Genomic DNA, 15,410 nt, shown 5'->3' on the forward strand with positions numbered 1-15,410 from the left:
TCAAGTTTAAAAAGCAATTAGGTTATGATTAAGAAAACATTAATCAGAGGCCTATGTCAAAAAAAACATTATAAATAGGAACTCAAAGTAAGTTGTTAAGGATTTTTACTTTGTATCTATTACAGCATTATTACATTTACCTAAAGAGATTTTATAGACAGATATCCGATCATCTGGACAACCGAGCGGGAAAGAGCGAAAGGAGATCGAATGGAAGCGAGAGAAAGGAGATTGAACGGTAGAGACTGGTAACGAAAAAAGAGTAAAGACACTTGGAATCTAATTTGGAAGAGTTCAGAGATGAGGAGATGCAAGTGCGAGAAGAGGTAGTTTTCTATGAACAGTCAATCCAGTAGTTTCAGACAAGCAAAACGTGTGGTCTCCCAGCACTCCACCAGGCACAGTCCAATCAAACTGGTGCACAATGTTTGCAAGAACCAACTCATTCACAACCATGGCGAAACCTATTCCTGGACAACCCCTTCTTCCTGCTCCAAATGGAATCAACTGGAAATCGTGGCCTTTGATATCTATGGAACTCTTCAAGAATCTCTCTGGTTGAAACTGTAGAGGTTGATCCCAATAGGAAGGGTCTGTGGAAATTGCCCAAGCATTCACCAGTACCTGTGTGCCAACTGCAATATCATAACCCATCACTTTGGTGTCTTGCATGGATTCCCTTGGTATCAGTATAGGAGATGGTGGATGCAATCTCAGAATCTCTTTAACCACTGCTTTCAAGTATGGCATGTCACTCAAATCATCCTCGGTCACATGAGTCTTTGCCCTACCCACACTTCTCACCTCAGCTTGTAGTTTTTGCATCACATTTGGGTGTCTCAGCAGCTCTGTCATCGCCCATTCTAAGACAGCAAGGGTGGTATCAGTTCCTGCACCAAACATATCCTGAAATCAAACAATCAAACATATCAGTAATGGTTGATAATCAAAGGTTGTTGTCTGTTAATTAGTTTAAACCACTTTCTATTTATGTTTGGAATAAATCAGTTTTCTATTGATTTATATGCTTATATTTGTGCCAGCTGAGTTTTCAAACCATATGATTTTGGATAATAATATTTTAAATTACTTTATTTATTTATTTTTAATTTATTACTCCAATATTTTTAAATTATCACATCATACTATTAAAATAAATAATTAAAATGATAAATTAAAGTGCATTAAAATATTATTACTATATTGATTTAAAAATGCTGAAGAAACAAGAAGATCTGACATGATTGTTGTTGACTTAGTTTCTCTCTCCTACTCATTGAGTCGACCCTTATCCTCATTGATGAATGCAACTTTTGCAACTTTTGTTAGTTAAGCTTTTCATAACAGATAGAAGAGTTGGTTTTTGTGGATGAAATTGGATCGGATAATAGGTATTGCAGTCCAAAACAAAGAAAAAAAAATCATGTATTTTTGATAAGAGAATATTGCTATTTTGGGTATTATATTTTTATTTGGTAATTAATTTTAAAATTTGAAAATATCATTCATTGTTTTCTATTGTTTACTGGTTGACTATTCATCTAATATTTGACTATACATATTTATTGTAATGTTGGAATAAAAAAATAAAATAGAAATAATTTAAATAACTTATAAATCTATTATATATGGCAAATTTTTATTTTTTAAGTATCAAACTATTATTTTTACTTCAAATCAGATATCTATAAATTAACAAAAAAAAGATTATTCAGGGCTTTTGCATGTTATCCCTATCAATTATATATGTATATGTTAAGCTGAAGGATGTATGCTAGGTCTCTTTTATTTTTTTTACTAACAAGATAATTACCATATAATAAACCACATATCAATTTTATTGTGATAAAAAAAGTTTAAAAACCAAAATAAAAATATTTTAGAGATCATTTAAATGAATTAAAATAATGTTATTAATGAAGTATAAATAAATATTTTTTTGAATGATTTAAATCCAATTTTTATGAAATTAAGTATCTAATTTTAAAATAAATTATTGGATATTATGATAAATTTCCTATTAAAATATATCTAAACCAATTATTTTTATTGAAATTAATAAAATTCATTACATTTCTATTTAAAAAGAACTTTCCACCACACGAAAAAAGATAAGATAAGGTGGGAATAATATTTAAAATAAAGACAGTCCAACAATCTATCTTGCATTTTATTAATACTCAATTATTTATTACTTTCACTAGTTTTTTTTTTTTGTTAAATCATATTATTTCTGATACCTATATACTTTTTCTTTTGTTTCTCTCACTTTTCTGAGAATGTATGCCACATAGATTCTGAGAGAACTTTTGTATAATTTAACCCTACGTAGTTTTAATGTTCAGCAGAAACAAAACATAATAAAAGCTCAATCGAGAATCCTAGCAAAACACAAAATGTATATAAGAAGTAAGAAAATTGTAATATGAGTTTTATTTTTTGTAATATGAGTTTTTTTTTTTTTTTACTCTTATCTTTCATTTTTTTTAGTATGATTTAGAATGGATCATTAATTCTTTAAAGAAAAAGATAATGATATTTTAATCAATTATGCATTGAAACATGTCAGAAAATAAAAAATAAAAATAAAAAAATAAAATTCATAGTATAATTCTCATAAGAAAAGTAAAACACAAAGCATGATAGATCCTCTTACCATGATCAAAGCCTTCATGATAGTCCTATCAACCTGAAAATCTGTGGTGGAGCTTGTTTTCTGAATCCCCAGCAAGATATCCACAAAATCATTCTGCATATCACCATTAACACCATCACCATCATGGTTTCTCATACCAACATGCTCATCAACAACCTCATCCAAAAATTCATCAAGCTGTTTAGCCACTTTCTTTGCCCTACCATACATTCCATTAACTCTTCCAACCCAATCAAGCCAAGGTATATAATCCCCTATAACAAAAGCCCCCAAAAACTCTTCCAATTTGCTCATTGGCCCCCTAAGCACACTCCCTTCATATCTTCTTCCAATAACACTCCTACACACTATATCATTGGTCACATCAGAGAACAAATCAGTTAAATTCACTGGCTTCACAGAACCACAACTCTCCATAATTTTCTCTATCATTATCATAACTTCCTCTTCCCTCACTCTACGAAAGCGCTCAACTTTTTTCGCACTCAGCAGATGCAACACACAGATACTCTTCACCTGCCTCCAGTAGTGCCCATATGCAGCAGATGCCACGTCTCTGGACCCATACCAGAAGACATCAAACATCTTACGATGTGGTCTGTTACAGAAAACGTGGTCTTGGTTTTTCAGAATCTCACGTGCTGCTTCGGTGTTTGAGACCACCAGAACTGGCACCTTCCCAAAGTGGAGCACCATCAAAGGGCCATAGGTTTGAGCAAAGGATTTGAGAGTGTGGTGAGTGAGGTTGCCAAGTTGGTGTAGGTTTCCTATTACTGGAAGCTTTGGTGGAGATGGTGGTAAGTTTTTTTCTGATTTGGAGCTGAGTTTGGATAGAAGATTGAGTATGGTGGGAAAGGCTAGTAGCATGAAGAATGCTAGCATGGGAATGAAGAACCACAAGGAGATGGTTCCATTCAGAAAATTCGTCATTGGCTTCTGCTTCAAGATTGTGATCACTCGTGGATTTTGTAAACATGTGCTGGTAATGTTTTGGTTGGTTTATGTATATAACATGTTCAGAAGGATTGCAACCTCTCACATTTAAAAATAATTTTCTAATAATTAAATTTTGATAACCGACAGCCAGAATATATATTTTAAAGTGATTATTTATTTATTTATGCTTCAAAATAATTAAAAAAATTCTTAAACACTCTTTGATAAATTTTATAAAGATAAAATAGTTTTACCAAAAAGTTAATTTTTATATTTTTAGAAAAAAGAAAAAGTAAATAGTAATAAGAGACACTATCAAATGATAATAAAAATGAAAATGATTTTTTGACTACTAAATTGACAACTTTTTCTTACAGTTTTATGTGTCATTTTCTAAGTGGTTTTTTATTTTTTGATTCTCAATATTTTAAAACCACTTAAAAGATATCACTTCATGTTATAAGATAAAGTTGTCAAAATTTAGTAGTTAAAATATCATTGTCCTAATAATAAAAATTAGATCATGATATCATGACTTCTATTTTTTTAATTCATATTCTTTATTTTTTGATTTAGTGTAAACGATTGATTAATATATTTTTTTTCTTTTAAAATTAATGATCCACATCCATGTTAAAAAATAAAAAATAAAAGTCTAAAGATCATAATATAATTTCCATAAAAATAAGTAGGCTATTAAATCATTGATGTGGTTGAAAATATGTCTATTATGTTACGTTGTTGGATGGTTTTCATGACAGAACTTGTACAGCAAAAGTCGTGATGTGAAGTTGAATAAAGAATCTGGGACCATAACATTGATTTTCTGCTTCTCTCATCCTCTGAATTTAACACAAGATTACATATAATAAGATATGTAACCCATCAATGTTTTTGTCTTTAAAGGAGTAATTATCTGTTAATAATTTTGTAGTCCTTAATGGTAACCAATCAGGAAATGGCCTCATTTTAACGTATTGAAGAGGCCATAATTTTTTTTTTTTTATTTCAACGTGTCAAATCACGACTCCTTATAAGGAATGATTGAAGGTAATTGTCCTCACTAGTAGCCAATAATGGTGATAAAATCCATTCCTTTCGACAATTTTTTTTCTTCTTATTATGGATATATGAAAAGAGACAAGAGTTTTGTAATAGTGAAGTGGAAACCGTTAAAAAAATTGAGAACGAAATAATCGTGACCTTGACACAATCATACTAATTATTTAGTCAAAAATTATAATTATTATTTAGCACAAAACTTTTTTTACTTAAGAATTAAAAATTTAGACATAAAACTAAAACTTGTAAAGAAACGGCAACGTGAACCGACACTCGTGTAACACTCGTAGTCGTAGTCGTAGTCACGTAAAACACGTGTTACTCTTGGTCATGAAACAAAACTAGTATTAAAAATAGACACTCACGACAGTTTTAAATGATCGCTACTTACAAACTGATACGCAAAGTTGAGATGGTAAATTAGACCACGGCTTGGTAAACACTGGATCGTACTTCAAAAATTGACCATAATGAAAATTAATGTTATAATTCTATAATATGAACTAATTTTATGATTTTACAATGTGTTACATACACAACATAAATTGGATATGATTTATTAATTAACGTTAGCTTCTATTTAAAGTTAACTGTTTGACCAATCTTAAAAGTGTATTCTTTTAGTGTAGATTTCGATATCAAAAGTTGTGATTCATGTTATTTCGGCCACTATGTTTGAATTTTTCTAATAAAATAATTAAATTTGTTCAACAACAAATATTTCTTTTTTGGATCAATTTGATTTGGTCGCAATGAATTTTTTTTTTCCATTACTAAACTAATGTTATAAAAGAATTATCTTTAAAAAGTATGTTTAATGGAAATTAAATCCTAATATGTTGAGGGCTTGGTAGACCGCTAAATAAAACTTTTATTAATATATTTAAAAGATAAAACTTATATATATATATATATATATATATATATATATATATATATATATATATTCGTAAACTATATATTACTTAATTAAAAATAATATTACTATATTTATATTTATAATAAATATTATTCTCATTTAAAATTAATAAATAGTATGATTATATATAGATGTATTATATAAAGAAATTTTAAATAGGAACATGGGAGTTTTATATATATATATATATATATATATATATATATATATATATATATATATGTATATATATGGAAGGCTATAATATAGGACATTTGGAATCATAGAACTACTGTTATTTTTGGAAATGCAAAAATAGATGAAAAGGAAGTTTTCATATTAAAGTATACGCCTAGATTACGAATAAGTATTCTAAATTCACTTTCTCTTATTGAGATCAATGCTTATGTATGATTGGTTGTTTACTTCTACTCTAACATAACTAAATCTCTTAGTCAGAGAGATTGTAGTTCTATATGGTTATAAGACATTAATCTTTTACACATATAAGACCTTAGACATCACTTTTACACCAAAATTTTAAGACAATGTTGTTATGAGTCTTTATTCTTATATAGTGTTTAACTTTGTCTTTTCTATCCAATGTGAGACTTTGACTCACACTTGGACTATTTCCAACAACTAACAACTAAGGGCTGATACAAAAAAGCACTCAACACCTATTTCTTATGCTTTTGAATGTTTCATGCAGGATAGTTGGTGGCAGTGGCGGAGCCACGTTAGAGCAGGCGGGGGCCACGGCCCCCCCAACTTTTTTTCTTTTTTTTTAAGTTTTATGTGTTTAAAATTTTTTAAATTATATATTTTTAAATGTTTTAAATTATGTGTATCATTTTAAATTAGGCAGTAATATATCAAAAATTAATAAAAAATAAATTAGATATTTTTTTATTTTTTTATGAAATATATAATTTAATTTTAATAAATAGTACAATATAAAATTAAATATAATAAAAAAAATTGTTAAGATAATTTTTATCTTTTTTATATTGTTTTTTGTGTTTTTTCACGTTTTGTATTCGTTTCTTACTCTTATCTGATTTCTTTTATTGAAAAAAAAAAAGTTAAGCAAAAACGTCATTACTTTTGTCTTCATCTTTTTCATATCTTCTCTTATTCTTAAAGGAAAAAAAAATTCTCTTGTTTCACTTGGTAGTGCAACACTTGTTTAATATTTAGTCCTTTTTTTTTATCTCATTACCCTTTTGTATATTCATTTTTTTATGAAAAGAGAAAAGCAAATAATGTATTATGTGATTTTTTATAGAGGATTTTTAAGTGTAACTTGATTATCATAGTTATTTGTAGTAATTATGTCTCTCAATTTTTGATTAAATTATAATAAATTATTTTTTTAGTCTTAAACTTGTTTTATAGACAGGTATATTGATAAAAAAAATTAAAGAATAAATTTATTTTTTAAAATTGATAAAAAAGAAGTGAAGATGAGAACAAAAACTTGTGATGACTTTTGAATCGATATGTACATATTAGTAAAATGGAAAATCAATATTTTGCAGATAATATGGTTATTTACATTGAAAAAAAAAAGCTAAAAAATATAGTTATGATTCAATTATTTAATAAGTTCAAGAATATGAAAAAATGAATGACAATATTATTTAGATATATGTATTTTCTGTTATAATTATAGCTATATTAAATTATGTATTACTTTTTCCTGAATTAATGACAAAAATCTTAAATATATAAATTGAGTATATTATTTTGGCTCCCCCATAAATTTTTGCCAAGATCTGCCACTGGTTGGTGGACTCTCGTTGTAACACAAATGGTTTGGCTTGTATTCTCAATGGACCTTTAGGAGTGTCAATTATCGGAGAAGATAATATAGGTCAGTAAGTAATTTTGTTAATTAAGACCTCTCAACACAATTGGTAATTAAATTATTTCCATATAATGGACTCCCATTGTCTCCCTTATCAAGGGTTATATGTGTATTTTGTTAGCAATTTGGTATATATATATATATATATATATATATATATCATAGGACATAAGCATGATGAAAAATAATTATATTGAATAATAATATTCACAAAGAATTAATAATACATTACACTCAAGGAAGTTAACTATTCCTAAATAAACATTCTGAATACTAGAATAATGATGAAAATTAATGTTTCTAATCCAAAAGAATCATTTTTATTTCTCTCTCCTTGAAAAAATAGTTTTCCTAAAAGGGGTGTTTATTTCCCATAAAGGTTGTTTTTCTAACATTTTTCAAACTCCTTATTTATAATTTTTTTGTAACTCAACTTGTTGGACGAGTTACACTTAATTCACTGGGTGAAAAGACCTTCATTGGGTGCATGACTTGGATTGGATTGGATTGGACCTGTAATTTTGTATTTGATCTTGTATTAGAATAACCAATTTTATTAATATTTCCACTTGTTGATAATCAAATTATGTTGATATTTTTCATAATTTCTTTGATATTTTCACTTATCAACAAAATATTGAATATGTAAATCAATTTATCTTTTTCAACTTTATTAAATAAAACCTAAAATATATAAAAAGATAATAATAAAATAACGATAAAAGATAAAAATAAATAAAAAATAAAAGATATTTATTTCTTTTTAAGTAATATTTAAGGTTTTTTTAAAGAAATAAAAAAATATAATTTTTCTTAATTTTAATAAAATATTTATAAGATATTGTATTGTACCTTTTGTATGTTTTTTTTAATAACCATACACTTTCATTAAATGTGACTGAAAGTAACTAATTTAAAGTCAATTTGAAAAGAAAATGGAAGGTCCCAAATAATCCACGTCTTCAAAAAAGTAGAAATGGAAGAAGCACTTTAAAACTGATATCACTAATACCCCACTATATATAAAAAATAATACATTGTGAGATTAAAATTACAAAAAAAAATCCTTTCACATGGATGGCTGTTAATGAAAGAAGCTTGAACATTGTCTACTCTTTACAATTATTTCCCTGCCTAATCAAAAGGATTAACTCCATGAGTCACTTTTATTCTTTTTTATTGCATTATTAAACAAAATCAAATTTTGATCAGTTATTTCATACATTTGTGCTTCTAATATATTATTATTTTAGAAAATTATATAAATAAAGCATAAATAATCTAACTATGACATCTCCTTCTATACCCTTCTATCGACTATATTCCCTGTGTATGATGGGAGGATTTCAATATCTTTTCTCAAAAAAAAAAAGTGATCAAGAATTTTAACTAACTCTACCAATAAATACACCAAACAAAACTACATTGTCTTTTTGTAACACATAATTTATCTATGGTAATAAGTCATACATACTTTTACACAGTAAGCAAGAAAATAATGTTTTGCAAGTGCAGAGTTGAGAAGATCCTAACATAGATCATAATATGTATGCCAAATTAAGCTAAGTCGTGGAATATTCTAACATACATGTCAAATTCTATGAAAATTATTATTAAACGATGATCTCCTCATAATATTGACACTTCTTGTCTACTTTTTTCATCTTGTAAAATTAAAATTATATTATGATAGCATAACTAAAATTATTAGAGGTGTTATGAGAAAATCTTTGGTTTTATTAGTGTTACAGAAATTGTTAGAGGGGTGTTTCAGAATACATAATTTTATCATTACGAGGGAAGACTAATCTTCTGACTTTTTCTTATTATCAACTAGATATAATAGTTGACAATGACACAAATGGGTGATCCCCTTCGGTTAACTACTCTTGATACCACATCTACTATACTCAATGAGGACGAATACATTAGGTCCAAAAACTACTGGTTTCAAATGTGAGCATTCTCATGGATGTGGTATGTTTCACTCCTTTACTCTACTTCAACAATGTTTATTCTATGTCCTTCACTGAAGAGAACGAAACAAAGTTATTTGAAGTTCTTACCATTAACTTCTTATTATGCATGATGGGATGCCATTGCCATGAGAGGGAATTTTCTATGACTGACCAATCCAGTAGTTTCAGTCATGTCCAGTGTCTGATCCCCCATTACTCCATTAGGCACTTCCCAGTTAAATTGGTGAACAAGGTTTGCTAGGACCAACTCAATCACATTCATGGCAAACATTATTCCTGGACAACCCCTCCTTCCTGCTCCAAATGGAAGAACTTCAAAATCTTGTCCTTTCACATCTATTGAACTCTTTAAGAATCTCTCTGGTTCAAACATTTCAGCTTTCTCCCAATAAGAAGGATCTCTTGCAATTGCCCATGCGTTAACTAATAATTGTGTGCCTGCTGCAATGTCAAAGTCCATCACTTTGGCATCTTCCACGGATTCCCTTGGAAGCAACAACGGACCTGGGGGATGTAATCGAAAACTTTCTTTAATCACTGCTTTCAAATATGGCATGCTACTTAAATCTTCCTCAGTTATGCGAGTTCTACCACTAATCACATTGCTTATCTCATCTTTTAGCTTCTGCATCACCATCGGGTGCCTTAAGAGTTCTGTCATCATCCACCCCAGGATAGAGGAGCTGGTATCAGTTCCTGCGACAAACATATCCTGAAACTCGAAAAGTATATAGAGAGATTTTAGAAAACTTGGTGTTTGACTCTACTATAGACTATACCATGAAGTTAGAAAGTCTGTTAGAGAATATTAGGAACAATTAATAATGGGGATACTACATTGTGCTAATCTTACATACCAGGATCAAAGCTTTTATGGTTGTTCTATCAATCTGAAACCCCATAGTATTTTTCTCTTGGATCCTCAACAAAATGTCCACCAAATCATTCTCCTCTTCATCATCATCATCATCATCATCACCATGCACAGCATGCCCTCTTCTATTGACATGCTCATCAACAATTTCATCAAAAAGTTCATCAAGCTCTTTAGCCACTCTCTTTGCTCTACCATACATTCCATTAACTCTTCCCACCCAATCAAGCCAAGGTATGTAGTCCCCTATGAAGGGCGCACCCAACAGCTCCATCATTTCATTCAATGGCTCCCAAAGCTTTCTCCCTCCTTCTCCGCCGTATCTCCTTCCGAGAGCAGCTCTACACACTATGTCATTCGTGACTGTAGAAAATAAATCACTTAAATTCACAGGCATCGCAGAAGAACAACACTGCTTAATCTCTTTCATCATTATCGAGATTTCCTCTTCTCTCACTGCACCAAAGGATTGAACCTTTTTCGCACTGAGAATATGCAAGACACAAATACTCCTTATCTGCCTCCAGTATTTGCCATATGGAGCAGATGCCACATCTTTGGAATCATATACGATGATATCAGACATCTTACGATGTGGTCTGTTGCAGAATATGTGTTCTTGGGTTTTCAGAACCTCACGTGCTGCTTCAGTATTTGAGACGACAAGAACCGGAACCTTCCCTAAATGAAGCAACATTAAAGGGCCATGGGTTTGAGCAAAGGATTGGAGAGTGTAGTGAGTGTGGTTGCCAAGTTGGTGTAGGTTTCCTATTATTGGAAGCTTTGGAGGAGATGGTGGTAAGTTTTTTGCTGATTTGGAATTGAGTTTGGATAGAAGAAGATTGAATATGGCGGGAAAGGCTAGAAACATGAAGAATGCTAGCATGGGAATGAAGAACCACAAGGAAATGGTTTCATTCAGAAAATTAGTCATTGGCTTCTGCTTCAAGATTTTGATCACCCGTGTTAGAAAGAATGTGTATGATGCAGGAGAAGGAAAAACGATATGGTGTTATTACTTGAGAAAGAAAGAGAATTCACTGATGTATATATAAATAGCAACCATGCACGTACAACTGGTGTGCATGTGGCAGGCAACTAACCAAACGAACCGGTACATCTCTTAACTTACAGTGGATTTCGCAATTATTGTTGGTTTATTATGATATAAGAACATGATCACGTGGATGATTGATTTACGAAAGCAACTTAAGACAGCAAAAGTCATGATGGGACCAGAAGTGTTGAACAAAGAATCTGGACCATAATAACTACGAGAGAAGAAAAAAAAAATCCACAAAAATCTAACCACATTATAGTCTTAAGGTGTTTGGTGTTCCGGATGGACCCTAAGGGTCACAATATAATTCCTCAAACTAGATTTTTCTTTTATGGTAGAGCTTGTGGTTGTGGTAGAGTCTATGGTGCAATCTTTGTTCGACTGTTACGAGTAATTTGTTATTGGGGTGTAACCTCTTCTTCTCATGTACAGAGTCTTGATACTAAATTGGTCGTGTGTATGTGGATTCTGACTATTGAAAATAATGTTCCAATTTTACGACAAATTCATTCACACTATAATAATTCTCAAATGGTCCCTAATTTTTTTATGTATGAAGAAGCTCAACTTGTGAAAGAAATTGAAATTAGTGTTTAATTAAGTTGATATCGTGGTTGAAGGGAACGATTCTATACTAAAGAAAGAATATATATATATATATATATATATATATATATATATATATATATATATATATATATATATATATATATATATTATATAAAGAGATTTCGTTTGGTGTTTGTTTTCAATTTTATTTTTTAAGATTTTTTTAAATAAAAAATAATTAATTTATCAATTTTACCCTTTTAATTGGTATTTTTTTTTAATTTATCAATTTTTTTAATTTAATAATTATTTTTCTTCTAAAATTTAACTAATCTTTTAAACTAAAATAACTGTTTATAATAAAAAAAATTATCCAAAAAAACTGAAAATTACCTCCAATAAAATTGTATTACTTTTATAATAATAATAATAATAATTTATATTATTTATAAAAAAAATCACGAGTATTACAATAAGAACATTTAAATCTATATAATACAAAATAATATTAATAAATAATTATATTATTAATAATATAAATAATTATTAATCATTACATGATTTTTCAAATGTATATATTAATCACAAAGCACTCTATTTATTTCATCCACACTCCTTCAAATAATCATTTGGTTAACTTCCATTAATTTTTCCGCTTTGCTTATTTCTTTTGGAGTCGCGTACTGAGAATAGGAAATTTAAATTTTGCATCATTTTCAAGCCATATTTGGTATGTGCGATTTTCAAACCACTTTTTTCCTATTATAAAACTAGTGTAATTCAAAATAAAAAAATAAATTCAAAAACCAATCGAAATAGATTATATTATAATTTTTTTTGAATCTACATTTCTGAATTAATCAATTTATTTTTTAGTTTATGTTGAAAGTCAAGAATAAAATCAGTTGTGTGAAAACACATGTAGATGTGTGGCACACATAGTGCCCAAATCACGAAACACACTTATACAAATATCTGATAACACAAAATTTGAACAAATTTTAATTTGTTTACAACAACCGTGTTAGTGCGGCCCGCTGCTGGTCCCTTCAAATAAAATAAATTGAAAATATTTTGATTTGTTAAATTTTTTGTTATCTTTTAAAATATTTTATTTATATATATTTTTAAAAAAATATTCAATTACAAAAATTAAATTAAATTTTTATTGATAAATTAATGTATTTAAATAAATAAATTAAAATAATTAATATATTTACTAGTTAAATTATTATCATAATTAATAATTAGAAATTAAATATTAATAATATAAGTTGTAATTTAAATAATGTAATACAAAAAATTTAAAATAATTAAAAAAAACTAATTATTCATGCCAGCTCTCTATTAGTTTATTAAGAAGTGTTAAAAGAAATGGACAGGTTGGAGATATCAACCTAATCCGTCAAATTTTGATAAATCGATAAAAAATTGACAAGTCAAAATTTCCTTTATCATTACTAAATTTATCTTACTTTTATTTATTTCAAATAAATTATTTAATAGTTCTATCTTTATCAATGATTTTCAAACTAAAACATAATAAAATTAATAGTAAAAATAAGATCTATGTTTTTTATCATTTAATTTCTGCTTAATTTCTATTTTTATATTGATTTATGAAATAGGTCAAAAGAAAGAAAAAAGAACCATTGATATCTAAAGGAAAAGCCATTGATATTTAAAAAAGAAACTTTTAACTCTAGCATTGTAAAAAAGAATTGTTGTAACAAGAAGAAATTTTAAATATTTTTTACTAGTAATAGAATTTAAATCAATAGGGTAAAATTAAAGTTTAAGGACTCTATTTGTAAGACCCTAGAAAATGGCATTTTAAAAGTGATAGTGGTTTAAAAATAGTGAGACTCGAATATTTTAATATTAAAAGGCTTTAGTATAAATAGAATTGTTATAAACGAGTTTCATTATTTTAAAACACACAATCTCTCTAGAAACCACTTTTCTAGAGTTCTCTGACTTCTCTCTAGAGGTTCTGTCTCTCTGGTCGTCTGATTGAAGAACCGAGACCGTAGGATTGATCCTCTCGACGAGCTCTTCAAATTGGACCGATCAGTTTCTCCGTTCGCGTAAGTTGAGTTTTCGCTCTTTATTTTAGTCTTTTTCTGTTTTCTGTTGCATGCAGGCCCTCTTCCGCTTGCATGCGACGTTTTAATCATCAGTATGAGTCTCTGCTGATCAGCGATCATAACGGTATGTCCTGATCGTTCTTGTGATGTTTCTATGTGTAGATAGAGCATCCTGTGGAGTTAGAGGTGTTGACGTTTTTAAGGCGTTGACGTTTATAAAGTTGTCTAAACAGGATAACAGGTAAGGGAAGCTAACTGTTTTACTTGAATAGAAATCATTCTGATGACTTTGAATTGCATGATTGATTTTTGTATGAGTGCTTGAACTGTGTAATTGAGTGTATGCTTGGATTGTGCTAGATTTCTTTACTGTTGCATATGAGAACAGATTGGGAATCTGGTATTTTCGCCTAAGCGAGCAGCTCTCGCCTGAGCGAAAACACCAGAAACTCATCTCCTGTTTCTGCGCGAGATCTCGCCTAGGCGAGCCAGTCTCGCTTGAGCGAGAGTCACTCTCGTCTAAGCGAGACAACTTAGCCTGAGCGAGAATTCGCCCAGAGTTTGGGTTGTTCTCTGTTTCGAGCCTCGCTTAGGCGAGAATGACTAGCCTAAGCGAGAGAGCCCTTTTCGCCTGGGGAGACCTTCTAGCTTGGGCGAGAACCTCTGCAACTGAGTGTTATTTCTCTGTTTCTAATGGATGAAGCTATGTTTGAATGTTAAAATATGAACTTAGTTATGATATGCATGAATTGTTATGACTGGTAATATGTGCGGTGAAATTGCATGAAGTTGGAATATGAGAAGAAGTGGTTGAACTAGGATTTCAAGGGAAATTCTAAGAGGAATGTTTTAGTGTATGTAAGGACATAAGGACTCAGTTTTGGTTGGTATCCTGACGCTCCTAGTAACCATTAAGACTCATGTAGAGTATGATGGATTACGTCGGGGGGAGTAGCAGGAGGTCCTGGTCTATGGACCCGATCCGCCATAGAGGTGATGGGACTTACCTTGGGAGTGGTTGGGTGATAACCCCTTGTGTCCAAACTCTGCAGAGTTTGGGAACCATCGCAGGTGCAAGCCACCAAGAGATCCGATGTCGCTTACATAATCCGGATATTGAGTCTAGAGTCATGTAAATGTGTTGTGGTGGTCTATATGATTCTGGTGATAATGAGAAAGATTGCGTGGTTTCTGTTTATAATTGAACTGCATGATTCCTTAATCAGATTAGCTTACCCTTGCTTTTTGTGTTCCTGTCTTGTGTTGTATGTTTCCTTTTGCGATGATCACCTATTCGGTGGGAGCAGATGTGGTTGCAATGTCAAAGACACTTCTGGAGGATGAAGAGCCATCGTGTTAGTGTTGAAGAGGAGGTTTCCAGTGGGAGCTTTAGCAGTGGTCAGTAGTACAGAGTTTATTAGTTTAGTTTAAGTGTATAA

At 30.0% G+C, this 15,410-nt stretch overlaps 2 protein-coding genes across 2 annotated transcripts; both read right to left on the minus strand.

Annotated features, from left to right (window-relative positions):
- Nucleotides 1-54: 54 nt before the first annotated feature.
- Nucleotides 55-3,659, minus strand: LOC114181376 (cytochrome P450 736A117-like). The gene is made up of 2 exons (XM_028067815.2): nucleotides 2,657-3,659; nucleotides 55-906 (listed from the first exon to the last, which is right to left on the minus strand). The coding sequence occupies exons 1-2, from the start codon at nucleotides 3,584-3,586 to the stop codon at nucleotides 295-297; spliced, it is 1,542 nt and encodes a 513-aa protein (XP_027923616.1). The 5' UTR covers nucleotides 3,587-3,659; the 3' UTR covers nucleotides 55-294.
- A 5,410-nt stretch (nucleotides 3,660-9,069) lies between these two features.
- Nucleotides 9,070-11,281, minus strand: LOC114180242 (cytochrome P450 736A117-like). The gene is made up of 2 exons (XM_028066529.2): nucleotides 10,259-11,281; nucleotides 9,070-10,113 (listed from the first exon to the last, which is right to left on the minus strand). Exons 1-2 carry the CDS (start codon nucleotides 11,207-11,209, stop codon nucleotides 9,502-9,504), a joined length of 1,563 nt encoding a protein of 520 aa, XP_027922330.2. The 5' UTR covers nucleotides 11,210-11,281; the 3' UTR covers nucleotides 9,070-9,501.
- Between the last annotated feature and the right edge of the window lie 4,129 nt (nucleotides 11,282-15,410).

This window comes from Vigna unguiculata, chromosome 4 (genome assembly GCF_037176805.1).
Source record: "Vigna unguiculata cultivar grain cowpea cultivar isolate G323 ecotype 2 chromosome 4, ASM3717680v1, whole genome shotgun sequence".
Lineage (NCBI taxonomy): Eukaryota > Viridiplantae > Streptophyta > Magnoliopsida > Fabales > Fabaceae > Vigna > Vigna unguiculata.

Bases quoted from the DNA above. Each gene is read 5' to 3' on its own strand.
- LOC114181376 (XM_028067815.2), bottom strand. From the start codon at position 3,586: ATGACGAATTTTCTGAATGGAACCATCTCCTTGTGGTTCTTCATTCCC. The intron at 907-2,656 runs GTAAGAGGATCT...GTTTGATTTCAG, and splicing joins TCATGAAGGCTTTGATCATG to GATATGTTTGGTGCAGGAAC.
- LOC114180242 (XM_028066529.2), bottom strand. From the start codon at position 11,209: ATGACTAATTTTCTGAATGAAACCATTTCCTTGTGGTTCTTCATTCCC. The intron at 10,114-10,258 runs GTATGTAAGATT...TTCGAGTTTCAG, and splicing joins CCATAAAAGCTTTGATCCTG to GATATGTTTGTCGCAGGAAC.